We start from the raw sequence: 27936 nt of genomic DNA, 5'->3' as shown, positions 1-27936 counted from the left end.
TTGAAAAAATATTTTTAAGTTAAAAATTAATAATTAATTATTTTTCTGACCAATCACGGTTAATGGTACATGCAGTGATACAATTTGTAGGACAACAGATATGTACCCCTCAATATCTCTCTCAGTGAGTATCTCTCAAACATTCAAATATTTTTATCAATATTAGAGCAAGAGAATAAGAATAGATAAAATACATTAAGCTTAATGTGTTGATGTGCATTACAATAGCCTGAAACATTCCTATTTATAGCCAAGTTTTTGAAAATTATGTGGCCAAAAAAATATAGATGTTGGTTTCATCATAACCACTTCTTTTGCTTTTGGCTACAAGAAGGTCTTATAATTCTCTCTTCTTATAGTCAATAATATCTAACTATTTCTTTTACTTAGCTACAAGAAATTCACATCATTCTCTTTTTCTTTAATTTTAGCTAATATTTAATATAGATAATAATGATTTCTTTGATAAAATAATAGTGTATTTCAATATGCTATTCAAAAAATACATTATATTTCCAACTTACTGAATTCTGATTAGTTGTCTCAATATAAGTACATCATACTAATAAGGTGTTGATCTAGTGGTGTAAGATATTGTTAGATCTCTAGGATAATAAAAAAGTTAAATGTACATCATACTAATAAGATGTTGATCTAGTTGTGTTAGATATTGTTAGATCTCTAGGATAATAAAAAAGTTAAATGTTCGATTCCTAAGAGTGACACTTATTGGGAAGGTCAGTCATACACTTTGAAAGAAATTAGTTTCTTATTCAAAAAATATACCGTTTAGTAGTACCAAGAAAAGAATATAAACCCACCATGTAATCAATCCGTTGATTTAGATCTACTAATAAATGCATCATTCATGTACATTCTTAAGTTGTCATAACACTTGCTCTTTATTATGATAATGTATATAAGAAAGATGTAATACTAATTTTTCCAATGCCTCAATGGTCGAATGAATTCAATTCACAATATTTTAACGGATATATAAATGAATTTAAAAGGATTTTGATTTTTTTCAGAGGCGTAGTTAGCTTTACAATGGGCTATACTATATGTTGGTCAATTTTAATGAATTTTACAGAACTATGAATTTTAATGAATTTTTTATAATATTTTTAGTTTAAATCTTAATAGGATATCAATATCAAATCATGTACTTCATATCCTTATGGTATTTAACTTATCATCATAAAGACTTGATCGATATCTTAAAATCTTATCCCTACCATTTCAAATAAAAGAATTTATGGTCTTAATTCTTAGATTACAATTGACAAAATTAGAAATAAAATAAAGATTCGAACCGTGAAAAAAGATTAAGAACTAATTTCAAAATGACTTGTATTTACATGGACAAAAATATAATCAAACATGTTTTTTAAAAAATTCTTTTTTTCATTTCATAGTTCAAAATCCCTAGTTTAGCTATTGTTGGCTATAAGCTATCAAAATATGATTATGTAAATTGTTATTAGAATCCGAAATGGATTTGAATTGCTTAACATAGATTTCTTGTGACATTGTAACATGCTTTTTTGGAAATAATTCTCTCTCTCTCTTTACTTTATGTATGTTATAATTGATTCCATAAAATAATTATTTTCATAAAAAATATCACATTCTTAAAAAAGAGAAAAATATATATAACTTGACAGTATAATTTTTTTTACACCATCATTATATTATTCATCATTCATCATTATTTTCATATACAAATAATATAAATGAATGATATATAATATAATCATTATCTATAGTTCTTTACATTAACAATGCATATATTATACTCTCATAAATGATACCTAAGTTGGTTGTTCCAAGGCTTCCATGCTGAGTTGTACTGCCTATGCCACTTCTTCTAATGTATTATATCTCTGCTTCAAGAGTTTGTAAAGTTGATTAAAATGTTTGGATTAAGAATTGTAAGGATATATTAAATAAATTACGATATATTAAGATTTATATTATTCGCATTAAAATAAATTTTGTTAAAATTAAGGATGAATACCCATAAGGCTCATCACTTTAAAATTAATTTAGTAAACAATTGAGTTTTTTAACATAATATTAACATAGATACATCTCACTTCAATAATCTTACTTCGATTATCTATAGGAAATTGAGATACATGGATATACATATATTATTATTTGAGTGTAATATCTATGTACTGTTAATGTAAAAAATTATACATAATTCATTATTTATTTGTATTATATTTTTTGGAGAATCAATGATGGTAAAACATAAATGATGAATAATATAATAACAATATATAAATTATAAAATTTATGCATTGCCTAGTACATTTTTTTTTACCAGGCACAATTTTTCTAGAGGGTTTTTCTTTTCAAAAGCTCTAGGCAGGGAAGTAAATGGATCCCAATTTTTCCTATTTTTTCAAATTCCTATTACTTAACTTTTAAGTACATATTCATGAATTTGGTTCAACTTTCACAATCATCACTTTAAATTGAACTTTCTATTAAAGTTTATACAACTTTTCTTTAACACTTTCCTTATTAGCTTTTGAGTTATTATTGAATAACAACTTATTGCATGGATGGCAATGGTTATGCACCATTGACAACAACAAAATTAAATAAATTAAAGGATATGGAAAAATATATAAAAGAAAATAAAACAAAAGAATTTGTTAACGAAATTCAATCTATTAAGATTATAAACTTTAACACACTTTTCAATTAGGTTAAACATATTTTAATACCCCAACTCAACATCATGAGTCAAAGACTCATAAGATATTTTTAATGATAAACTATATAAAATTTCTTATAATAATATATTTCAAGCATACTCTAATACAACTCATCTTTACTTTAATTAAATTTTTCGTGAGCTACCCAAATTCTACGTATATTTATGCAACTATCATTTTTGCTTGATTTACAGCTATTCGCACTCACCACCTTCTTGTGGTATACTATGAAGAACTTCATCATGTCACCGCTATTATTATGCATCACAATTATGAGTTTGGCCACAATTCAGGTGCTAGTAGATTTATGATACTCACGTTATTCCTTCACCAAATTCACAATTATGGTTGAACAAAAATGCCAATATGGTTGGTGAATGTCAATAATCTTATATTTCATAGATAGTATCAAAGCATATCGTTCAGTCTAATGCATTATAGAGTTGATGTTCGATATAAGATTATAAATTGAATATTCACTTTGGTCTTTAATATTTTTTACATATACCAATTTGATTTCTAAAAAAGTTAAAATCTAAAGTAGTATTCACATTGTGAATCTGAGTTAAAATAGTTCTTATTATGGATCATAATATACTAAAAATGACTTATTTAAGTCACAATTGATATTATTTGGAACCGTTTTAGGATTTTTAAATTTTCAATACCAAATTTGTTCACAAATTTTTTTGAGAGACTGAAATAAATCTCACGTTCATATTGTACAAAACACTAGGAGCAGTACTAAATCTTGCCATGAGTTTCCACAAAATTCTAATCGATACAAGCTATATAATATCAAATTCTAATGGTAGTTCAAATAATCTGTTTTTTTTATGAGGCAGTTATTTTTTTAGAAAGAAAATATACCACCGTTTTACTTGAACTTGTATTGCCGTGAAAGGTTCTAAAACTAAACGGAGATTTGGGTAATTTCTACCCTCCAAGAGTTAACATAGTTGGTTCCTCAAGGAAAATATTATGGATTTGATCTCCACTATGTATGGAAAATACTTTGTTGATAGAGGTAAGACTCACTTAGTAATTTCTATGCTTTGAAAGAAATTAGTCTTTGAAGGCATGGAATGACACACACTTTAAATGTTCGCGGACTAGCTTTAAAAACTAATTTTTGTGGGATGATCTTCAGAATTCAAATGATGACACTCTAAAAATGGCTTTGCTAACTCATTAGAAATATGAATTTCAATATTCTTCCTTTTAAAGTATCTATAGCTCCTTTAGAGCCAATGATCGAAGAGATGGATAAAGTCGTGTGGCAGGCTACACAAATCATTTCGACTACCAACAAGGTGTTGGTCTAGTGGTATAAGACACCACTAGATCTCCATGATAATCAAAAGATCAAAAGTTTGATTCATGGGAGGAATAGTCATGCACCCCGAAAAAGATTAATTCCTTACCCAAAAAGATGAGGAAATTCTCTTGGTAGTACCAAAAAATATCATTTTAACTTTGCTTTTCGGGCTATGAGAAAATACCATTATGGTTTAGACTTGATAGTTCCTTCATTTTCATGTATTGATTTGCTTTAGCCCTAGATACTATAAGGAAGGATTTGATGACTGGAGTGGGTAAGGTGATAGTGCAACCTTCCTCTCCTGACAAGTCTTTTAATTCAAGCTTCTTGAATATGAGTCTACCCATAGGATATAATTCGTCACTCTCTCGACATAACTTCCAGACTTCTTTCTTGCATAACTACTTGAAAACTCTCCTAGGGTTTGAACAACTCTTTCAACTCTGAACGAATGGTTAATGGTGAAAAAGAATCATCGATAGAAGAAGAGTTGGTTGGGAGCGACGAAACTTACTAATAACAGGTTGAACTTCTTTAGGTGTGAAAAAAATCACCAAATGATGCGGAAGAAGCAATCGTAGTATGATTTTGCCCAACAATCAAAGAATTAAGTTCACGCATTGGAAAATAGGCTTACAAAGAGTAGGGGGAGGAAGTGGAAGACTACAAAAGTATGAAATCAAAGTCACTTCACTCTAATTGACCAAAGGAAAATTAGACCTAAACTACAAATAGTGAGAGAGAGGGAGAGGGAGGGAAACACTCTTAACTATTTTTCCCTTACTAGTATCACATTTTTGGGAATTGAATCATTAGTCGACAATATACTTACGGGACTTAACCCAACACCTTTTGGCATGAAATGATGACAACCATGCACTATTTGTGTCAGCCTTCTAAAATATTCGAAAAAAAACTTCGAGAACTGTAGGCTCAATCAACTTTATAAGGCGAAGGAAGAAAGTGAATAAACTCGATGTAAATTAAAAAGGAGAGAATGGTCTCACCTAGCTGGCTCCTCCAATGTAACAACTTCAAACTAAAATTGTTCTTCTCCAAGGCATGGGTCAAAGAAAAGGTTTTAGGTATTGCAAGGCCCATCAATTCACCACTTATCATTCGAGAAAAAAACATGTCGACTTGTCGTGAAATGATTTTCGGTTGGAAGACCGGCTCTGCAACTTAGGGGGGTGAAATCGATTTCTACCTCTCCCGAATAATTTGGAGTCGCCATTACGTTTCTTGCGGTTAAAACGTAGAAAACTATATTTTATGCCCAATTAGGATAATATGGTCTTTAAACAGAGATTTTGAGCTCGAGAGTCAATTACGGACCAGGGAAGGTATTATCACCCCGTCCGCTCGTATTAAAATGGTATCATTACTATCACATAGACTTTTATACCCTTAATAATACATTTATTAAAATTGAACTAGTCAAACAAAATATTTTATTATTGTGTCTGACAAGAGTTCATATTGCTCCTACGTATCCCTATGCGCAATAAGGAAATCAAGACAACGTAGTTTTGGTTATACAAGTGATTAATTAGATTGGTTTGATTTGGTTTGATTTGATTAAAATTGTAGCTTTCGTCTTAAAAATATTTCTTATAATTTTATGAAATAGGGATTAATAGCAAAGAGAGAGCACTGGTCATAGATCGACTTTGCACTTTTAGAGCAGAAAGGAAGAGACGACACGACCATAGACCAGACTATTCAAATCCCATAAATTGTATTTAAATTTGAAAAGTGGACATTTAGAAATAATTTATTTTAGTTAAGCAGAATTGATAGCAAATATACAACACTGGTCGTAGACTAACTTTCCACTTTTAGAGCGAAAAAGAAGAAACAACACGAGATATAGACTGGACTATCAAACTCTATTTAAAGATGTTTAAATTTTTAAGAGATAACTAAAATAATTTATTTTTTAGAAAAGTGAGATTAATAACAATGAAACAGCACTAGTCGTAGACCGACTTTCCACTTTTGGAGCGGAATGGAAGAAACGGCACGAACTATAGGTCAGGCTATCAAACCATATTTTAAGATATTTAAAATACTTAAAATTATATTGTCTTCAAGATAGATGAAGCAACAGAAACTAATGTCTACACCGTATCATATCTCGAAGAGATATTTAAAATGGTTGAAATTTTGTCGTCTTCGAGACCAATAAAGCATTAGAAGCTAATGTCCATACAACATCAAACCTCAAAGAGATATTCTCCAAACATTATGTGAAAAAGATTATTTCGTATATTTACTAATTAATTATTACTAAAATATATGAAACAACAAGATAAAAAAAAGGAACGAAAACATGCATGCCTTAGTTGAAAAATAAAGAAGACAAAGTCACACTTTTGGATTAACTTGGGGCACTTCATATGATAAGTGTGGACCCTCATATTGTACGACAACAACCATACCAAACTCTTTCACCCTATAATTCTTGCATATTCTCAAAAGCCATTAGACTTAGATGTGTATATGTTTCATAAAGTGACTTTGTATACATATATTTATTAGGTTTGAAATTTGAAGTTTCAATCTCGTTTCCCATGGATATGCAAAAAATTATGTACCCATATATCCTTATATTGTGATAGAGCAATCCCATTTATTAGGTCTTAAGATGTTTGCTTAGAAAGAGTCTAGACTAGGATGAACCCTAATGGAAGTTGTTCTTTCCTAGAACACAAAGGTACGGAACGATAGTTGATCGGTTGCTGAAGATGGAGAGGAGGAAGAACGTCAATGTAACAGGATGTTGTAGAAGAGTTGGACCCGCCAGTGGAGGTACCTGAAAAGGTTCTCCGATGATCAAGTCAGTATATGAACTTGGGTGATAAGTGTATGGGAGTATGAGAATATGAGGAGAGAGAGCAATAGAATAAGTAATGCTAGAGAGTAGAGAGATTAAGATACTTCCTGTTGGTAGAGACTTCTATTTATAGGGAGGATAGTTGACTTTGGGCTTTTGGCAGGTAGTGTAGCACGTAGCCGACAAAGAGTATTGTCGGGGGCTGCTTTTTCCGTGTCAGGCGGTCCGCCAGGACCGTACTCTGCGCTATCTTGTCTTTTAGCCTGTGGCTGGTTTGGTAGTTGTTCTGCAGTCTGTCTGCCGTGTTGGCAGGTGGGTTGGTGAGGTACAGACGACATGCCAGGAAGTGTCTCCAAGGTCAACTCTTGTGAGCCAACCACACAAGACCTACCTCGGCGACCAAGCATGTGGGTCTTTGGATCGCCGGGTAGGAACAGTTGCCCCCAGTCTACCAGGATGCTGGGCGAGCATGTTGGGAGACTCTATACGAGCCTCACATGACTTGGATTACTTCGTGGTGGAACAGTTGCCCTCAGTCTGGCAGGATGCTGGGCGAGCATGATGGGAGACTCTAACGATCTTCAAACGACCTCTTCCTGGGTGATCCAACTGTATGAGACTTGGTAAACTGAGATTGAAAGGCGTTGTTTTGAGCTCACCAGGGCGTCGGGCGAGCACTGTTAGAGATGTCCCTCGACCTGGTGATTGCCTAACTGGGCGAGTTGGTCTAACTTTAGCAACTAGATGCTCTTCCTGTTTGAGATTTTGTGATGTGTCTCTTTGGTTCTTCGCACCATATGGCAGGTATTAATGACCTTGGGTAGTGTATCCGTTTGGGTGGGACGTTTCATCATTACATGTCGTGACCCTTGATGTCCGCCGAACTTTGTCTTGACGTGGGAGTGACTGCTGGTTATTTAAGTGCCAGCACGTGGCATGACCTTTGAATTCCGCCGAATTTTCCTTGTTTTACGGGTTCCCGTTGGATTGCACCTGAGTGTTTTCCTACGGTCCTGATGAGAACGGGGATGGGCCTGGCCACTGGGCCCATGGCTCAGGTTTTCCTATAAATGGAGGACGCCTCGTGGCTTTTCCTCTTTTACCTGTTTCCATCTTTCTTGGATATCATTCGCGATCTTCAACTTCTTCCAACTTCTTCTTTGTGATTTTCTTCCGATTTCTTTTCAACTTCTTCCAACTCCTTCCTTTAATCCAGGTAATACTCATTCCTCATGGTTTACATATGTGATTATGAGTCTGATTCTGATGTGGAGATCCTTCCTGGACCTCCACCGTGTTTCCAAAAACCACCGCCCTCATCTTATGCATTGGTGGAGGTTCCTGAGCCGTTGTGCACCGTTCCCCCTCCTCCCAAAAGTGGAAGTGCGGGGTTCCAATGGAGGGGTGTCGATGATTTTCTGGCATCATTGCGTGCCAAGTATAGGTTTATTTTGAGTGACAGCTCTGAGTTTGAGTCTGAGCCCGAGTCTGAGTCTGAGTATGATGACTCTTGTGATGGCAGGTTCATGACGATGAGGACATATAAGGCCAAGGCCCCTCAACTGTCTATTCCTGTGGAGATGGCCGGGGAGGACTCCCGCTACTGGTGGGTCGATAGGGAGGTGTTTGGTACTCCTACCACGTTCCCCTATGGGACTCCCCTCAACGTTCATGTGGCCAAAGAGTCTTTTCATGGTTTCGAGATCAGCGACCCTAGGTCGGGGGAAGGGTCTGCTACAACTTTTCAGAGGAGAAGAGTGATAAGTACACCTTCTTCCTTTACGAGGCGTACTGCCGGCGTTTGGGGCTTCGCCTCCCCCTGGAGGAATGGGACATGCAAGTCTTGGAGCATTTGCAGATCGCTCCTAGTCATCTGACCCCCAACTCATGGGGGTTCATCCGAGCTTTCGAGATCATGTGCAAGGCGGCGGACATCCCTTGCACATTAAAGTTATTCTTCTGGATGTTCCGCGTCGGCCATCGCACCAATACTGACGAAGACAAAGAAGGTCACCGTGGGTGGACATGTCTCCAATCTCGTCCTAGGCGGGGGTTATTCACGCCATTTTCATCGAACGAGAAGAAGTGGAAAGGCGGATACTTCAGAATGAACGTCAGGAAGGCATTCAACTCCTAGTGCTTTACCAAATCGGGCGCGCTGCGGTTTCCGTTCTCGTGGAAAGGGGACATCCATCAACGACCTTCCAAGGGCTTTCTGGTGGAGAATGAGTACTTATCCCCTGAATAGGTGAAAGCCGCCAAGGCTATGACATATTGGATAGATGAGGGAGGACTTCTCCCTTGCGCCACATTCCGTGATGGGGGTCGAGTTTTAGTAGATTTTGTTGGTGGGTGGGCCGGATGTTGATTGTCTTTGTTGTTTGTTTTATGTATCTCCTTATCCTTTTGTTGACGATTTTTTGTTTTTCTGTGCAGTCAAACTAAAAGCCAAGATGAGCGAGAAATTGAGGAAAAGCATGTTGTTGAAGAGGGCCGCCGACCTGGTTAAGAAAGATGCTGCTGCTTCCAAACGTCAGAGGACGAGATCCCCCGTGCCTCAGCCTATTGAGGGGTCTCCCAGCCGGACAACTGTGCAGCTAGCTTCGGTGAGTGGGGGGCGCCCTGCTAGGGAGTCGTCTCTTCCTGAGCAGCCCGAAGACTTGGTGGACCAGGAGTTGGCTCAAAGGGCTTCTGATCCGCCTCTTGTTGCGTCTACCGAAGCGGTTCCTCCCGCTGCTGCTACTGAACCTCTTCTGTCTGCACCGACGAGGGTAGAAGAGACCGCCGGTACGGTGGCGACCCCCACCCCTGAGCAAGAAGCTGGAGTGGACGTCGATCGTCCCGCCAATCCAAGCAGGAAGAAAAGTTCCCGGGGTAGTCAAGATTGCTTCTCCATCTCTGTCCCCAAAGTGATTGACCAGGCGCTTATGAATGCCTAGAGCAAGGAGGCTTTTGACATGTTACCCTTGCCCGTCTTGTTGCAGCACGTGAAAGGGAGCGCCGTCTATATTGCCTCTATCCAGAAGTACCTGGAGACTGAGGGGGTCTTAGAGTCGCCGGTCATGGATAGTTCGGCGGCGAAACTCCGGTCTCTTCATGAGGCGGAGAAGTAGAGGATGGCTGATCTTCACTCTGCAGAGAAGGAGGAGATTGTCAAGCTGGGCGAGGTCGCCAGGGCTCAGGTAGCCAACTTGTCTACCCGTGTGGGTTGTCTGGAGAGTGACAAGATCAAGCTTACCGCCCAGGTGATAGAGTCTGAGGGGGCGGTCTGTGCTAAGGAGTAAGCGCTCCAGCAATGGGGTATTGAGATTCGTCGTGTGAATGAGGAGGCTGCGATTTTGAAGGTCTGTGTTGTTGCTGCCGAGCAAGAAAAGGCTGCACTTCTTGCGCAGGCGCGGGTGCTGGGGGAGGAAAATGCGGCTCTGGAAACCAGGGTTCGGGAACTGGAGTTGGGGCAGGCAGCCATTGAAGCTAAAAAGTCTGCTTTGCTGGAAGACAAGGGTCGGCTGAGCGCCGAGAATGTGCAGCTGGAGAAACTTGTGGGCGAAGCCGTAGTAGATGCGTGGGAGAGTGCCCAGGCCTAGCTGGCGCTGGCTTTTTCAAGCATTGATTGGACTTGGATGCAGCTGGATGCCTACGTGGAAGATGGGCGCCTACTGGCAGCTGATGAAAATGGCGATCCAGCTTCGTTGCCTTTTCCTAGTCAAGATGGGGGCAATATGTAATCTTTTTTCTTTTTTAGTATCTTGTAATAGTTCCTCTTGAATGAACAACTTTTGTTTAAATTTTGTACTCAAAATGACTTCGTACAATTGCCAAACGATTTGTCTTAAACAACTTTGAATGTTTGATGGAATCAATTCTGGATTTGATCGCCTTTAGTGTATCCGGTGAAGTGGGAAGTGATCCTTCTCCGGGCGGGCGAGTGTACCAGGCAAGGTGGGCGAAAATCGGCCCCTTGGATGAATGTAAAAAACCACGAGTGGGAAGTGATCCTCGCCTCAGGCGGGTGATTGCACCAGGCAAGGGGGCGAAAACCGGACCCTTGGGTGAATGTGAAAAAACCGCGAGGGGGAAACGATCCTCGTCTCGGGAGGGTGACTACACCAGGCAAGGGGGCGAAAACCGGCCCCTTGGGTGAATATGGAAACCATGAGTAGGAAGTAATCTTTGCTTCGGGTGAGTAAGTGCATCAGGCAAGGGGTTGAAAACCGGCCCCTTGGGTGAATATGAGAGTCACGAATAGGTAGTAATCCTTCAAAACAACACAAAATATAATACCTCGTTATCATATATATTTGAAAAAGATTACAAAAGGACGACCAACCGTGTATGGGGTTGTCGGTTAGGCATAAAATAACCGGAGGTTGGCGGCGTTCCAAGTCCTTGGGATGTCCTTTCCTGCCAAATCCTGAAGTTTGTACGCCCCTTTGCCGATCTTGCTGGTTATGCGATAAGGTCCTTCCCTATTAGGTCCCAGCTTGCCTTTTACCCATCCTATATCTGCTCTCCTTAATACCAGTGTTCCTTCATCAAACTGGCGGGGAACAACCGAAGAGTTACACTTCGCTGCAGTTTTCTTTTTTATGATCTCTTCCCTCAAACGAGCCCTTTCCGGATCTCTTCCACTTCGTCAAGGTTGTTTCTTAGGAGAGATTGATTGCCACCCTCGCTGAACTGAAGTGTTCGCTAGGTAGGTTCTCTTATCTCGACCGGGATCATGGCCTCCGCGCCGTATGTTAAGTTGAATGGTGACTCACCGGTCGTAGAATGGGGAGTGGTCCGGTACGCCCATAGTAAGTGATAGAGTTGGTCTGGCCAATTTCCTTTCGATTCGTCCAGCCTCTTCTTTAGACCTTTTAAGATGACCTTGTTTGCTGCCTCGACCTACCCATTAGTTTGTGGATGCTCCACTGAAGTGAAGTGCTATTTAATGCGGAGGCCTGACAACAATTCTTGGAACCTTCAATCGGCAAACTGAGTGCCGTTATCCGTTACTATAGCGGATGGGATACCGAAACGAGTGATTATGCTTCGCCAAGTGAATTTTTGGATATTTGCTGAGGTGATGGTGGCTAATGCTTCTGCCTCTATCCACTTGGTGAAATAATCTACGGTGACTATCAAAAATTTTAATTGCCCCATTGCTTGAGGGAAAGGTCCCAGAATGTCCATACCCCACCTGCAGAAAGGCCAAGGCGCTTGTGTTGTGGTTTATTCCTCTGGGGGGGCTTTGTGGAAGTCAGCGAAAAGTTGGCAACGAGTGCATTTTCGAGTGAGGTCTGCTGCGTCCTTTTCCATTGTGGGCCAGTAGTATCCAGCACGTAACACCTTCTTGGCGAGTGAGGCGACGCCCAAGTGATGCCCACAACTTCCTTCATGAATTTCCCTAAGGACATAATCCGCCCGTTCTGGGCCAAGACATTTAAGCAAGGGGCGGTGAATCCCCGCCGATATAGTGTCCCCCAAATCAGAGTGTACCAAGAGCAACATCTGAGGAACCGTTGCTTCTCTTTTAAATCAGAGGGCAGGTTACCATGGAGGATGTATCGGATGAATGGGCACGTCCAGTTGTCTAGGATCTCCACTTGTTCCACTGCCATGACACTTGGGTTGTAGACTGTGCCCTAGACGATGGACCGATTGTTCCCGAGGCATTTGGTACTGGCGAGTTTGGATAAGATATCTGTCCGGGCGTTGCTTTCACGAGGCATGTGCTGAATGGTTGCTTCATCGAAGTCGGACATGAGCTCTTTTACTTTGAGCAGATATTTCCCGAGGAGGGTAACCTTGGTCTGGTATGCACCTATAATTTGGGAAACAGCTAATTGGGAATCATTGCAAATTAATACCTTATGGGCGCCCACCTATTTTGCTAGCTGTAATCCGGCGATGCAAGCCTCATATTCTGCCTGATTATTGGAGGTTGGAAATGTGAAGGTGAGGGAATGCTCGATGGTTACCCCTTGCCCATCCTCCAGCAGAATTCCAGCCCCGCTGCCCCTTGGATTAGAAGACACATCGACAAAGATAGTCCATACCTTCTCTCGGTCGCCCTGTGGTGCGGTCAGTTCGGCCACGAAATCAGACAGGACCTGGCTCTTAACGGCCGTGCGAGGTTCGAAATGGATGTCAAATTGTGAGAGTTCTATTGACCACGTGATCATCCGCCCAGCCAACTCTAGTTTATGCAAGATATTCCTGATTGGTTGGTTGGTTCTGACAACGGTTGCATGAGATTGGAAGTATTGGCGTAACCTTCGTGTGGCTATCAACAATGCATAAGCCACCTTTTCCAGCTTCTGATACCTCAGTTTCGGGCCTTGCAGGGCTTTGCTTGTGAAATAGACAGGGTTTTTCCCTTCTGCCGTTTCTCGGATCAACACGGCTGCGACTGCCTCATCGGACATGGCCAGATACACATACAGAACCTCATTAGGCACTGGCTTGGAGAGAATAAGGGGGGCGGCCAAATATTGTTTGAAAATGTTGAACGCCGCTTCGCAATTGTCAGACCATTCAAACCTCTTTCTCTTCTTCAACAACTGGAATAAGGGAAGTGAGTGTTTGGCGGTGGACGGGAGAAACCTGGACAACGCAGCTAGTCGCCCATTCAACTGTTGAACTTCTTTGACTGTGTGGGGGCTCCTCATGTCGATGATCGCCTAGCACTTGGACGGTTTGCCTCAATCCCTTGACTAGTCAGAAGAAAACCGAGGAACTTGCCAGCTTCCACTCCGAAGTTACATTTTTCTGGATTGAGCCTCATGTTGTACTTGCGGAGTTGTTGAGAAATATTTTCCAGAATGGATACATGATCTTCGTCGGGGAGGCTTTTGGCGATCATATAATCCATGTAAACTTCCATGTGTTCTCAAATCTGTCCGGCAAACACCTTGCTCATCATTCTCTGATAAGTCGCCCCAGCATTTTTCAACCCAAAAGGCATGACGGTGTGGCAATAGGCGGCCTGATCAGTGATGAAAGCTGTTTTCTCCTAGTCGGGAGGGTACATCGGAATCTGATTGTACCCGAAATATGCATCCATGAAGGACAAGTACTGATAGCCTGAAGAATTATCCACCAAATGGTCAATATTGGGAAGAGGATAAGGGTCTTTAGGGCATACCTTATTGAGATCCGTGTAATCCACGCACATCCACCACTTCCCAGAAGGCTTCTTTACTAACACAACATTCGCCAACCAAGTGGTGTAGGTGATCTCGCGGATGAAACCTGCCTCTAGCAACTCAGCAACCTTCAAGGCGACCTGGGCGACCTCATTGGTCCTGTCAGTCCCCATTTTTCGCCTTCTTTGCGCCACCGGCTTAGTACCTTGTTTTGTCGTTAGCCGGTGGTAGACAAAGGAAGGATCTATACCAGACATGTCTGATGCTGACCAGGCAAAGAGGTCTTGGTTCGTCTTCAAAGATGCCTCCAGCCTCAACCTTTGACTTGGCGGAAGGGTGCTGCCAAGATAGACTACCTATCCTGAGGATTGGCCCAACTGCAGGGTTGTTTTTTCCCCTTCTGGTTGTGGTCGAAAGTCTCCTTCGTCTGCCCGGACATCCAGTTCTACCATATGCATGCCCCGAGGTCTTTTGGAGGGGGGGCATGCTGTTTGCTGAAGTGGGGGCAGAGGCTCATCTGGTAGCAACTGAGCGCTGAGTGCTGATCCCCTTTCACTGTGCAGACTTGGAGGCTGATTAAGAGGAACTTCATGCATAGATGGGGCGTAGAGATGATCGCTTCAAGCCTGTTCAAAGTTGGTCGGCCAATAATGGCGTTGTATGCTGAATCGCACTAGACGACCAAGAAATGTGTCTGGATCATCCTACTCATAGGGTGGTCGCCGATCGTTAGCCAAATCTCCACGTACCCCCTAGGGGTGATTCCCTGGCCAAAAAATCCGACCAACTGCCCATCATATGGTAGGAGATCGCGGTCATGGAGTTCCATCTTCTCAAACAAATCCTGGAAGATAATGTCAGTTGAGCTACCCTGATCAATGAATAGGCGGCTAACCTTCTTGTTATTGAGCATGGCGGTGATGACGAGGGGGTCATCGTGCCCTCGGATGACACCTTCATAATCGTGGTCATCGAATGTAATAGGGGGCACTGACCTATAGCTCTGTCTCTGCTGGGAGCTCCTGGCGGCGACGTGCATTACCTCCCGCACATACTTCTTCTGGGCAGCCCTGGAGGTGCCTCCGGCAGCAAAGCCTCCTGAAATAGTGTTAATATCAACTGGGCTCCTTGGCCTTCGGTTGTCTGCACGATGCCTATCCGTTTGAGGCCGTGGGGTAGGGCGTCGTTGCTGAAAATGAGGAGGGGAACGCCTTTTCGAAGACTCGGGTCGACGATGTTGAGGCGATCGCCGACGTTGTTCTAAACCCGCGATGAACTGCTGTAAATGACCGGCCTGGATGAGATCCTCGATAGTGTCACGGAGTTGTGTACAATCATTGGTCAGGTGGCCAAACATACTGTGATAATCACAATATTTGGATCGGTCTTGTGGGCCTGGCTTGGTAGGGCGTGGGCGGGGAAGTTGGACGAGGTGGGTGGAGAGGACCTCCTGTAGAATCCTTGAGCGGCTGGCATTCAGAGGGGTATATGTGGAGTATTTGGCCTTTTTAGGTAGTGAGGGTAGGTCGTGGGGGTGGTCGTGGAGTCTTGGCCGTTTGGCTTCCCGTGAGGGGTGATGCATTTGGGGCTCGGTGTGGGTGTGGATATAGTGGGTTTCTTCCAGATTGATGAATTGTTGGGCCTTGGAGCAGAGGTCTTCCATTGTAAGATCGGTGTACTTGGCTAACTCTGTACGGAAGAGACCTTCTTGAAGTCCCATAACGAGGACGTGCACCATGACCTCAGGGCTCAGAGTACGTACCTTCATGGCCTCGGTATTAAACCGATCTAGATATGCCCGGATGGATTCATTAGGTCCTTGGCGAATGCCAGGCAGCGTGTACGACAACCTGGGTTGCTCTTTGCTTGCTGTGAATCTTGTGTTGAAGGCTAAAGCTAGAGTTTCCCATGTGTTGATGCTGTTTGGAGCCAGACGAGTGAACCATTGGAGAGCCGCCTTTTTAAGAGTCAGGGGGAAGGCTCTGCACATGATTGGGTCGGTCGCCCCGTGAAATAACATGGAAGCCTCAAAAGCGTCAAGGTGATCCTGGGGGTCCGCCGTACCATCGTACTGGTCCATATTTGTGGGGCGGGTAAAGTGTGAGGGTAATGGGTAGGGCATAATGGTAGGTGTAAAGGGATGTCTAGCACCGCAGGAGTGGTGCGGGATTGGTTGGGATGGTAGGTGGGACTAGCTCGCTGACTCTTCACGGTTACTTTCGTGAATAGGGCGCTCCGAGTGATCGCCAGGGTTATCTTAGATTGGCGAAGTTCTTGTATTACGTCGGCTTGTTGCTGGATGAGCCGCTCTTGGCGTTCCAGCATCTGGAGGAGGTGTTGGGTGGTTGGTTGTTGTTCTGGAGTGATATGGTGACTTCGGCTAGCCTGATGGGATGGTTGTCTTGGTGGGGGAAGGGTACTTGGGGCAGGGTCGACTTGGCTGGTTGATAGAGCTCGGTTTCTGGTGGTTACCATGGTCCCACAGACGGCACCAATGTTCTTTCCTATAACACAAAGGTACGGAACGATAGTTGATCGGTTGTTGAGGATGGAGAAGAGGAAGAACGTCAATATAACAGGATGATGTAGAAGAGTTGGACCCGTCGGTGGAGGTACCTGAAAAGGTTCTCCGACGATCAAGTCAGTATATGAACTTGGGGGATAAGTGTATGGGAGTATGAGAATATGAGGAGAGAGAGCAATAGAATAAGTAATGTTAGAGAGTAGAGAGATTAAGATACTTCCTGTTAGTAGAGACTTCTATTTATAGGGAGCAGAGTTGACTTTGGGCTTTTGGCAGGTAGTGTAGCACGTAGCCGACCAAGAGTATTGTCGAGGGCTGCTTTTTCCGTGGCAGGCGGTCCGCCAGGACCGTACTCTGCGCTATCTTGTCTTTTAGCCTGTGGCTGGTTTGGTAGTCGTTCTGCAGTCTGTCTGCCGTGTTGGCAGGTGGGTTGGTGAGATACAGACGGCATGTCAGGAAGTGTCTCCAAGGTCAACTCTTGTGAGCCAACCACGCGAGACCTACCTCGGCGACCAAGCATGTGGGTCTTTGGATCGCCGGGTAGGAACAAAAGTCTCACAAGCTCAAATCAATCATAACTAAAATGAGACTCACATGCATACCTACAAGATTTACATGCACATGCGTGCATGCATACATGATCATATGATTTTGGATGCATTTAAAAAGAGTTTAAAATCATACATCATTCAGAGTCATGCATCATACTTTTACAAATCATGTAGGAGGTCCATATAACATTGAAATATCTTTTTGTAAAACTAATAATCGATTAAGAGATATTTTAATCGATTAAGCATTCAATTATTGGGAATACGTTAATCGATTAAGTATGGGTTTAATCGATTAAGAGTTGTTACGATTTCTGGTTTCTGGTATTTTGAAGATTCATTAATCGATTAAATTTAGTGATAATCGATTAATTGCAGCTGAAAACAGAATTGTATATAAACCCAAGTTTTTCATATTGCTTCAAAATAACATATATGAATATATTTTCATAGAGTCAGAACACATACACGAAAAACAGATTTTTCACATTGTTCTGAAAAATCATAGCTCTTTCACTTCTGATAAGCTGGCCTGATGAGATTTTGAAGGTTATGTATGGCTTTGCATTGTCTTCCTCAAGACTACTAGCATATGAGATATCTATCTCCCATGTCATTGATCATATTGGGATCAACACATCTGGTATGTAGATAATTGATGTGAATCTCAGAGATCATATGGTCCATGAGAATCTCATTTACAAGATGAGCATTTACAACTATAGAGATGAATTGATGTATCAAGAGCACCATAGGACTACTGTAAATTTGGATATACCTAATGAGGAAGAAGATGGTGAGCAAAACCAAGAGCAACAAAAAGACAAGGCTTCTAATATGTCTCATGGACCTTCATTTGGTTTGGCTCATCTGGATGCCCTAGAACAACGCTTGAAAAAAACAAATTGATTCGAGAATGCAATCCATAGAGGATAGGCTCATGGCGGAGCTTCATAGACAAGAAGAAGATAACCAAAATCGTTTTGAGCAGCTTCACTTTCTATTCAGAACCTTCAGTGGCTTTCCGTAACCACCTCCTATTTTGTCTAGCTTAGGGCGTCTAGTGTGTCCTATTAAGGTTGTGTTTTAGGAGTTATGGTCTATGTCGTTTTGGTCGTTGGGTTGTAATTTCAAACTTGTTAGTTTGTTTTGTGCTTTGAATTTAAATTGTACACACATGACATGCTATAATTGTATTTTGTGCTTTAACTTGAATTATGTACTTGCTATCTTACTCTTGTAATCGTTTGATCAATGAATGAATGAATGCATAGTTGTTTTAAATCTGTTGAATTGATCTTATTGTGTATAATCTGTATAATATAAGTGTATAAAACCTAGTGGATATCAAGTTACATAACATTCTGTAAACAGCATGTAATCTGCATTGTATTCTATAATATCGGTAGTGTTAATCGATTATGAGCAGATAATAATCAATTAACTATTAAATAAAACACAATTTTGTGCAAAAGTGAATTATACATAATCGTTTAAGTAGGATTATAATCGATTAGCTACAGTAGAAATTGCATTGTTTTCCTTTCATTTGAAAATAAGCTTTCTATATCACATTGCTTTTTTATTATGCCAAAAAGGGGAGAAAAGTTATTGTGTATGTTTTGCACGAGTTGAAATAGAAGGAAAGTTGAGGCTTTCGCAAGAAAATGATAAATCACCCGATGCTCAAATTGAGGGGGAGCAAGAGGGAGAATTATGTATCAACTTATAATAAGGAAATTGCAAAACATAGTTGATTATCATCAAGCAGATCCAACATAAAGTTGTCAGATCCAACAAGTGTTTGTCATCATAAAAAATGGGGAGATTGAAGATGCAAGGATGCATGAATGAGTAGACTGTGTATGCAAGCATGCATCATATAGATTTTGATGAAGACAAAGGTTAATGAAAGACAGAAGTTGATAAAGACAATGATCGACAACGCAGATTATATATCAAGGACAAGCTTGAAGGGATGAACGAATCAACAAACAACAAAGTCAAGACTCAAGATTCACACAAGATAAAGCATTCAAGAAGATCTAGAGGCTAAGTGTTTTATATTTTTATTAGGTCTTAAGATGTTTGCTTGGAAAGACTAGGATGAACCCTAATGGAAGTATCATAAGCTAAAATCAATCGTAACTAAAATGAGACTTATATGTATACATACATGATTTACATGCACATACATACATATATGATCATATGATGCTTGGATGCATTTAAAAAGAGTTTTAAATCATACATCATTCAAAGTCATGCATCATACTTTTACAAATCATGTAGGAGGTTCATGTAACATTGAAATATCATTTTGTAAAACTAATAATCAATTAAGAGATATTTTAATCGGTTAAGCATTGAATTCTTGGGAATTCGTTAATCGATTAAGTATGAGTTTAATCGATTAAGGGTTGTTACAATTTCTAGTTTCTGGTATTATCGATTAACTGCAGCTGAAAATAGAATTGTATATAAACCCAAGTTTTCATATTGCTTCAAAATAACATATATGAATATATTTTCATAGAGTCGGAACACATACACGAAAAACAGATTTTTCACATTGTTCTGAAAATCATAGCTTTTTCTCTTTTATATCTTTAGAGATATTTTCAAAATGTTCTTTTGAGAAAGAGAAAAGAGTAAATGTTTAGAAAGATCTCCAAAGAGCTTCATTGTAAAATCTTTTGTAAAAAGAAACCTTTCATCTCACGTTTTCTTTATTCTGATTGTGAGATTTGTAGAGGGGTTCTTAGATTCTAGAAGAGTGATTATTCTGCACATTGAGGTGCATAAATAACTTGAAATATTTTAGAGAATGAAACAACATATTCTCTTGGTTGTTTAGCATCACCATTGAAAGAGAATTGGTTTGAGAAAACCCTAGCTGCAGTTAGGTAAGTGTCTTCATGAGAGCAAAAGGTCTTGCTTCGAGTGAAACAGAGGTTGGGGCTAGAGTTGCGAAGGGTGTTAGTATCCAAGTAGGCGAGCTTAGTAGTCAAACCGAAGTGAGAGGTTCATCGGTTCCGAGAAAGGAGCATATTGTCTTGTATTGGAAGTGTGTTTGTAGAAGAATATAAAATTTCCATAGTGAAGAAAAATCTCTCAATATCAGAAGGGGAGACATGGATGTATTTTGCAAGTGAACCCACAAACAAACCAGGATAAAAGTTGTGCCACATTCTTCTCAACTCTTTACATTTGTGTATTACATGATTTACTTAACTTGACATGCATATCATTCTAAGTTAATTGCATATTCTGTTTTGTTCATTTATGTTCTTAATCATCTAGAAGAGTGCATATAAGTTTAGTTGAATCTTGGTAATCTTGAAGTTCAAAGAAAACAAGTTTTCATATATCAAGAATTTAATAATCGATTAAGTTGTTTAGTTAATTGATTATCTGCAGAACGAGTTAATCGATTATCTGCAGAACGAGTTAATCGATTATAGCTGGTGTTAATCGATTAAACAATGTGTGAATTTGTATAATCGATTTGTTTATCGAGTAACAGTAATTGTGTACCGTATCACATATTCATCCATTTTAGGTGAGTTACATAGTCTTGTGGGACTCAACACTCTCTTGTAGTCAAAATACAAGACTCTAGCCAAAAATTGTTCTCTTATTATTTTATTAAAATAACTTGGTGATTTGGGTATATCTGTCACTTGCTGTGAGGCTCATAGAAGTTCCCCTTTCACCTTAGCTCTGCATGATTGAAAAATCAAGTGACTTCTGTAATAGTGGATCACAGGAAGCCAAACACCTCACACAACAAACACAAGCATATGCTAGAAGTTAAGTCAAAGATATCAATCGGTTGAAAACCTTCACCAAAACATATACGACCATATCCTTCATTTCTTTGATGTTAAAGTCTATTAGGCAGGCTTTTTTTTTAAATCTTACCTATTAGAAAGGCCTACAATTGATGAGGCTGAGGCAATTAGATTATGAGGGTGAAGGAGCTTCGGTTGATGGTTTTTTTTTATTTAGGAGAAAACCAAATGGGGAAAATAAATGTTGAGTGAATATAGGTTTCAATATACTGAACCGTTTCAAAACCAAAGAATGATGATGGTTTCTCTTTCATTTTCTTAATAAATATGGCAAAAAATTAATGGAAAATGAATTGTTAATATCTCACTAGAAACTAAGTTTAGCCATTCTTTTGTGTACAAAAAAAAAGGGTGTGTTTTTTAAGCTCTGCAATGTTATGAAAATGTATGGTGGATCTTGATAAAAAGTTTAGGAGGAGCAATAATATTTAATTATGATTTATAATTAAGATTAAATGAATAAAAAATAATATATATATATATATAATTGTTTCAAAATTTTAAAATAACATATTAATTCTAAATAACAATAATCACGTTAATGAAAAATGTACATTCATTAAAAATGTTTTAAAGTCATCGACAATTGAATTAGAGATAAAAAATTATTTATTTTCTTTCCAATATAAATTATATATGATATTTTCCGCAAGAAACTCATCTTCTAGCTTACTGTTTAATTTTGTTTGTTTGCCTTTGTTGCTGAAAATTTTGGAGTAGTTGAACCATAATAGTTTTTTGGTACTACCAAGGGTATACATTCATCTTTTTGGGCAAGGAACTAATCCCTTTTAGAGTTCGTGGTGGCCCCTTCCAAAAAATGTTGCTCCCAAGAATCAAATCATCAGCTTTTGGGATCTAATGGGGCCTTATACTATTAGACCAATGCCTTGTGGTCTAAACCACAATTGTTAAGATAGAACGAATACCTCAATTAAGTAAATAATATGCATTTACTTTCTCTATATTGTCAAAATTGAACTTAATTAAGGGATGATCGAAATTTTTTAAGTATGAAGACTAATAATATCAACAATAAAATATTGAAATATTATATTGCTCATTGAAATTCATAGGGTAGAATTTTTGGACAAAAATACATAAATTATCAATACTAAATGATTTATAAAAATCCTTACGATCTTAGGACTTTTGCTTCAAAGTTTGACAAAGACAATCTATGATCATCATAATCTATTTTATAAGTATAAGATCATTTCAAACTCAAATGAAATTATAGTATTATAAGTAATACCGACATTTACACATGTAAGAGAACTTGATTTATTATCTATAAATTTTAGAAGGACCAAACAAATTATATTGTAGATATTTACGAAGTTACAAATTGAAGAAAAATAGAATATCCAATAAGTATTTTCAAGACATTATTTGGATGTAACTAAAAAAATTAAAAATTTGAAGAAAAAAAATTTTAGGGGGGCAGTTGCCCCACCTATTACTAAGAAGATTCACCTCTATAAGCTCTATTCTTCGATAATGCTCTTTTTTTTAATCTCCATCATGCCTTTTTGGTTCTTTTAATTTACAACTTCCCAACGAAACACATTTTGTAACGTTTTTATTTATTTATTTATTATAAATTGGTCATTAAAGTTGAATGTTTATTTAAAATTGAAATTGTTGATCATCATATGTGTTATAATTATGGTCAAGAACTGAAAAGTGAAGAGAGAAGAAATTAGTTCCGAGACATTTAAAGAAAAATATTTTTAACTATTTTTTGTTTTTGAAACCTTTATATTTTACATATTTTTGAAAATAGATCGGACAAAATTGGGTATTCACACGACTTGTAGGAGAGGTTACTTAGAGCATTCTCCTCAACTAATTGAACTCACTTGAAAGCTTGGAAGAAGTCTTCCCTATCTATTACCTATATAACAAAAAAACTCCTATCACCTTATCATTTGCCACATGTCATCTTCTCCTTCATGTTTTCCCTCCTAAATGGTTTCATGGTAATTAGGAATGGCAATGGGGCGGGTCGGGGTCGGGTTTGCACATACCCAAACCCGAACCCGAAATTCAAAACCCGAACCCAAACCCGAACCCAAACTCAACGGGGTTGAAAATAAAAATACCATCCCCGAACCCATCGGGTTTCGGGTAACCCGAACCCATCGGGTTTCGGATAACCCGAACCCGAAAAAAACCCGAAAATGATAAAGTATTAAGGAAAATATGATATTATTTTCGTGTAATTTTACTCTAACATTTCTATTTTCTCTTGTATTATTTCATTTCTTTTATGTTTGAAGATCCAATAGTATATAAAGTAACATTTAGAAATTAAAAACAATTGGCAAATGATAGAAATTTCAATTTTAAATTGAATTACCTTACTTCGGGGTGGGTTCGGGTTAGGGTCTTTGCTATACCAAACCCGAACCCGAACCCGAAATTTAAACCCGGGTAAAACCCGAACCCGAACCCAATCACATCGGGTTTCCCCGTTAAATTCGGGTTCGGTTCGGGCGGGTACCCACGAGTTCGGTTTTTATTGCCATCCCTAATGGTAATCATGTGTACTTTTCCATACTATATTTGTTATTTCTTGATTATAGTAATATTTAATAAATAATTATTGTATTTTTTATGACTACACCTTAAATTACATTTGAATTGTTATTGAGGTACATGACTTTATCTTTCTCTTCCAACAATCTTTCTCTCCCAACAATCTTCTGGATTTTTGGCATTCCCTTATATGAAGAAGAATAATGTCTTTATTTTTATTTGATTTATATTTTATTTAAATTATTTATGGTTTCTAAATTTTAGGCATTCCTCATTATGGAGATAAATTTTCAGAAATATATCTAATGAATTTTGATTGTGATAACCAATTGATTTGATTTATATTTTTTTAAAATTATTTATGATTTCCAAATTTTAAGCAATGTTCATTATGGATATAAATTGGTAGAATTATAACATAAGATTTAAAACTCATGAAGAAATATAATAGTTGGAATTTTTTGTATTAGTTATAGAAATAGTATATAAATTTGCGCATCAATTATAAAATGGAAAGAATCAATTAACAACATAAACTAAGACCTATCATAAAGAACAACTAAGTTAAGGAATATATAAGGATTTTCGTAACAATTATGAAATATATAATGTAATTAAGGAGTATATAAAGAATTTACAATTATATTTTACAATTGTAATATTATAATAGTAACAATAGGAAATATGTTTTGTTTAAATTATTTATGATTTCCAAATTTTAAGTCACTCTCAGTATGTAAATAAATTGGTAGAATTATAATATATGATTCAAAATTCATCAAGAAATAGAATAGTTGGAATTTTTTGTATCAGTTATAAAAATAGAATATAAATTTGCGGATCAATTACAAAATCGAAAGAATCAATTAACAACATAAACCAAGATATATCATAAAGAACAACTAAATTGTGGAATATATAATGAATTTTCGTAACAATTATAGAATATATAATCTAATTAAGGAATTTATAATTATTACAATTTCTATATTATAATAGTAACATATGAAATGTAACATAAACAAAATAATAATGATAGTAGATTAAGAAGATTAAAAACTATAACAGTAAATTATTAGAACAATTATAGAATATATATAAGGAATTTTTATAACAATTATGAAATATATAATGTAATTGATGAATATTGACAAATATATAACGATGACTGTGAGTCATAAGGTGGTACGATGATTAAGGTGAAAAAGTTTAAGAAATTTTATGAAGGATATTGTGGGTTCAAGCCTCACCCATAGAAAATTTAAAAAAAAATAAAAAAATGAGTTATAAGGTAGTTTGATGGTTAGAGTTGGAGTGAAGGAGATTGAGGGTTCGAGTATCTCCCACAAAAATACCAACATCCTAACCATTGCCGATAAAAAATGATGATTTTGTTTCTATTTAAAAATTATATTTTAAAGTTGTTATGAAACTTTGAAAAAATATTTTAAAATAGTAAATAAAATATATAGTAACTATGCATTTAAATAGATCTTAAAACATTCTCAATTAATATTATTTAATCATTGTCTAGAACTTAAATAGTAGAAATCTAATCTTATTGTTATTAGAAAGATTGAGCTATTATATTATAATTAATAAGGAAATTTGTTGTTATCTTGTCTGGCTAAAAAATGATGCATAGTTTATTTCATAAAAATAACAATGTTTAATACAAATTATTTAAACAGATCTTATAATGTTCCCATTTAATATCGTTAAAATGCATTAATATCATGAATCCAATTGTATTATTAATATAATGAACTATGATATTACAATTAATAAGGAAATTTGATGATATTTAATTTATTTCATAAAATTTATAATTTTTAATACTAATTAAAAAGAAAATTTGACAGTTCACAAATGCTTCTTTTCCTATAATTAAGGAATTATTAACATTAATTATGATGATTTAGTTTTTACTTTAAAATTATATATTAAAGTTGTTATAAAACTTTGAAAAGATATTTTAAATATAGTAAATGGAATATGTAGTAATTACACATTTAAATAGATTTTAAAGTGTTCTTAATTAATATCATTTAATTATTTTATGTATCATCTATCATTCCTTTCGATCATTAAAATATTCTTGTGTAAAAGTTGTACGGATAAAAACATATAATCAAGACAATGTTACAATTTTAAAATATTATAATAAACTATTAGTAATTGTACATAATCGCTTAACAAAAAAATAGAAAAACATTGGTCTATATTAATTAGAGTTATATTATTTATTTTTCTTTACAATTCTCAGAACTACGTCATTCTCTATCTAATGACATATACATTTGATAATCCACTAGATGTCATAATTCAAAGTACTAATCCAAATCTATAAGATCACTAAAAATGAAAAGTTTTTATAATCAAGGACAATATTTGAATCAACTATTTGAAATTATTGATCAATAAATGAGTATGTTTTGAGTTTAATTCCAAGTAAAAATATTTATAATCCAATTCAATCAGTTAAAGTTGTTGATTAGTATTTTTAAACTTAATAATATTAGGTGATGAAAAAGAACACAACAATTCTGATTCTATTGATATGTGTAATGCTAATGAGGGTTAAACCTTCGACCTATTAACTCATCAATTTTAAAGACATTTACAATTTTTGGTTTTCAATATAATAAAATTAAGTTCTTCCACACTATGATATTGTACATATTTAAACTTTGTCAAGTTGAACAATAAGGAACATTGAATTTTGAAAGATATATCAATTTTAAAATAAGAAAATTTAAGTTCTTTCTTATACTTAGAGAGATAATTCATATGTAATATGTATATTCTTAACCATGCAGCAAAAAATACTATTCCGTGCAAATGAACGAGTAACTCACTAGTTATTTATATAATAAGGCATTCATGAAATTACATATAACCTCTAACTAGACTAACCTCTCTTTGAATCGATCATCATAAGAAGAATTAAGCCAAAACTTTGGATACATTAGTTGAAATTAAACTATTATCGAAGAGAAGGGATTTTTGTAGTTGGCGACATCTCTACTTAGTTTTAAGTATGTAGAACCATTCTATTTTGGTTCTTCTGGACATTCTCACCCGATAAGGAATGGCTTCCTCTTCAAAATTAAGTAAATAAAAATAACACTATTTAAAAGTCAAGAAAAACCGGTATCGAAATAATTAAACTCGTCTAATAAAAAAGGCTATAGCAATTAACAATATAATAAAATTATAAATTTACAAATAATTAAAAAGTAAGAAAACAAAAAATAAAATAAAAGAATATTATATTATGTAGTATTTTACTACATCTACATTTATAGCACAAGAAAAGCATGGGCAAGAATAGGAGAAAAGGATGTAGTGTCTGGCTGAGAATAGAAGAAAATAATATAAAAATAAGAGTAAATAACTAAATATCTATTTTGATCCTTCAAATTTTTGTGTGAATATGTGCCAATTTTGTCCTCGGTAAATCGAAAAACTCAAAATAGTTCCTGAAAATATTAAATGTGGATCAAATTAGTTTTTTATACTATTTTTATGATCTCTTATAAGAACTATTTTGACTTACACTCATAATATTTGACTACTAATTTAGATTTTTATTTTTGAAATTGGTATATGCAAAAAATTTATAAAGACTAAGTGGTTATCCACTTTGAAATTAAAAAAAGCCTTGTGAAACAAGAAGAAAAATAATGAAAGTAAAGTGAAACCTCATTGTCAATGGAGTCTGGTTGGCACTGCAACAAAAATAGTTGAAAAAGTCACATGATCATATAGAAGTAAGCAAAAAGAAGAGTTAGCACCATGCACACATTTAACTTTATAATAACTAGTGTGTCGACAGACACTTCATGTCTATCGATCCGCATTCTTATTTCCTAGTATTAAATATTTAAGAGAATCGTATTATATTTTTTGTGATAAAAGAAATATGAAAGTGAGTTGTAATTCTTTTAAAAAACCACATTGATAATATAATATTTTTAGGAATATAACTTTCTCTAACTCCTATTAATATTTTTTATTATGTATAAAAACATTGTAATAATAGTTAATTAAAAGGGTAAAATAGACAATAAAAAACTACACCATATTAAATAGTTATAAGATATTTTAGCTTTATATATAGTATAGATGACTATAGCCTATAAGATACTACAGGTTAAAAAAAAATTAAACAGAGGGGCAGGTACCAATATGCAACCCTTGCTATTAAGAAAACATGTCATATCTACTTATCAATAAAGATTCATGCATAATAAATGTATTATCTATTATTCGTTTGAATTAGTTGTATTAATAAGTAATAATTAAAAATATATTCTGGATGATATAATAACAATATAAAAACTTTTATACCCTTAGTATATATCTTTTTCTCGAAAAAACTGCCCACTACAAGAAATCGATTATGCTTATGCATCCGAGACGTAATCACATTAAAAAATATGGC

The 27936-nt window shown here is 36.7% G+C and overlaps 1 protein-coding gene across 1 annotated transcript; it reads right to left on the bottom strand.

Annotated features, from left to right (window-relative positions):
* LOC109347006 lies at positions 14376–17063 on the bottom strand. Its single transcript, XM_019586745.1, has 4 exons — positions 16778–17063; positions 16171–16523; positions 14769–16090; positions 14376–14574 (listed from the first exon to the last, which is right to left on the bottom strand). The coding sequence occupies exons 1-4, from the start codon at positions 17061–17063 to the stop codon at positions 14376–14378; spliced, it is 2160 nt and encodes a 719-aa protein (XP_019442290.1).

This window comes from Lupinus angustifolius, chromosome LG05 (genome assembly GCF_001865875.1).
Source record: "Lupinus angustifolius cultivar Tanjil chromosome LG05, LupAngTanjil_v1.0, whole genome shotgun sequence".
In the NCBI taxonomy this organism is placed as follows: Eukaryota; Viridiplantae; Streptophyta; class Magnoliopsida; order Fabales; family Fabaceae; genus Lupinus; species Lupinus angustifolius.
This window is presented reverse-complemented; position numbering and strand designations above follow the sequence as displayed.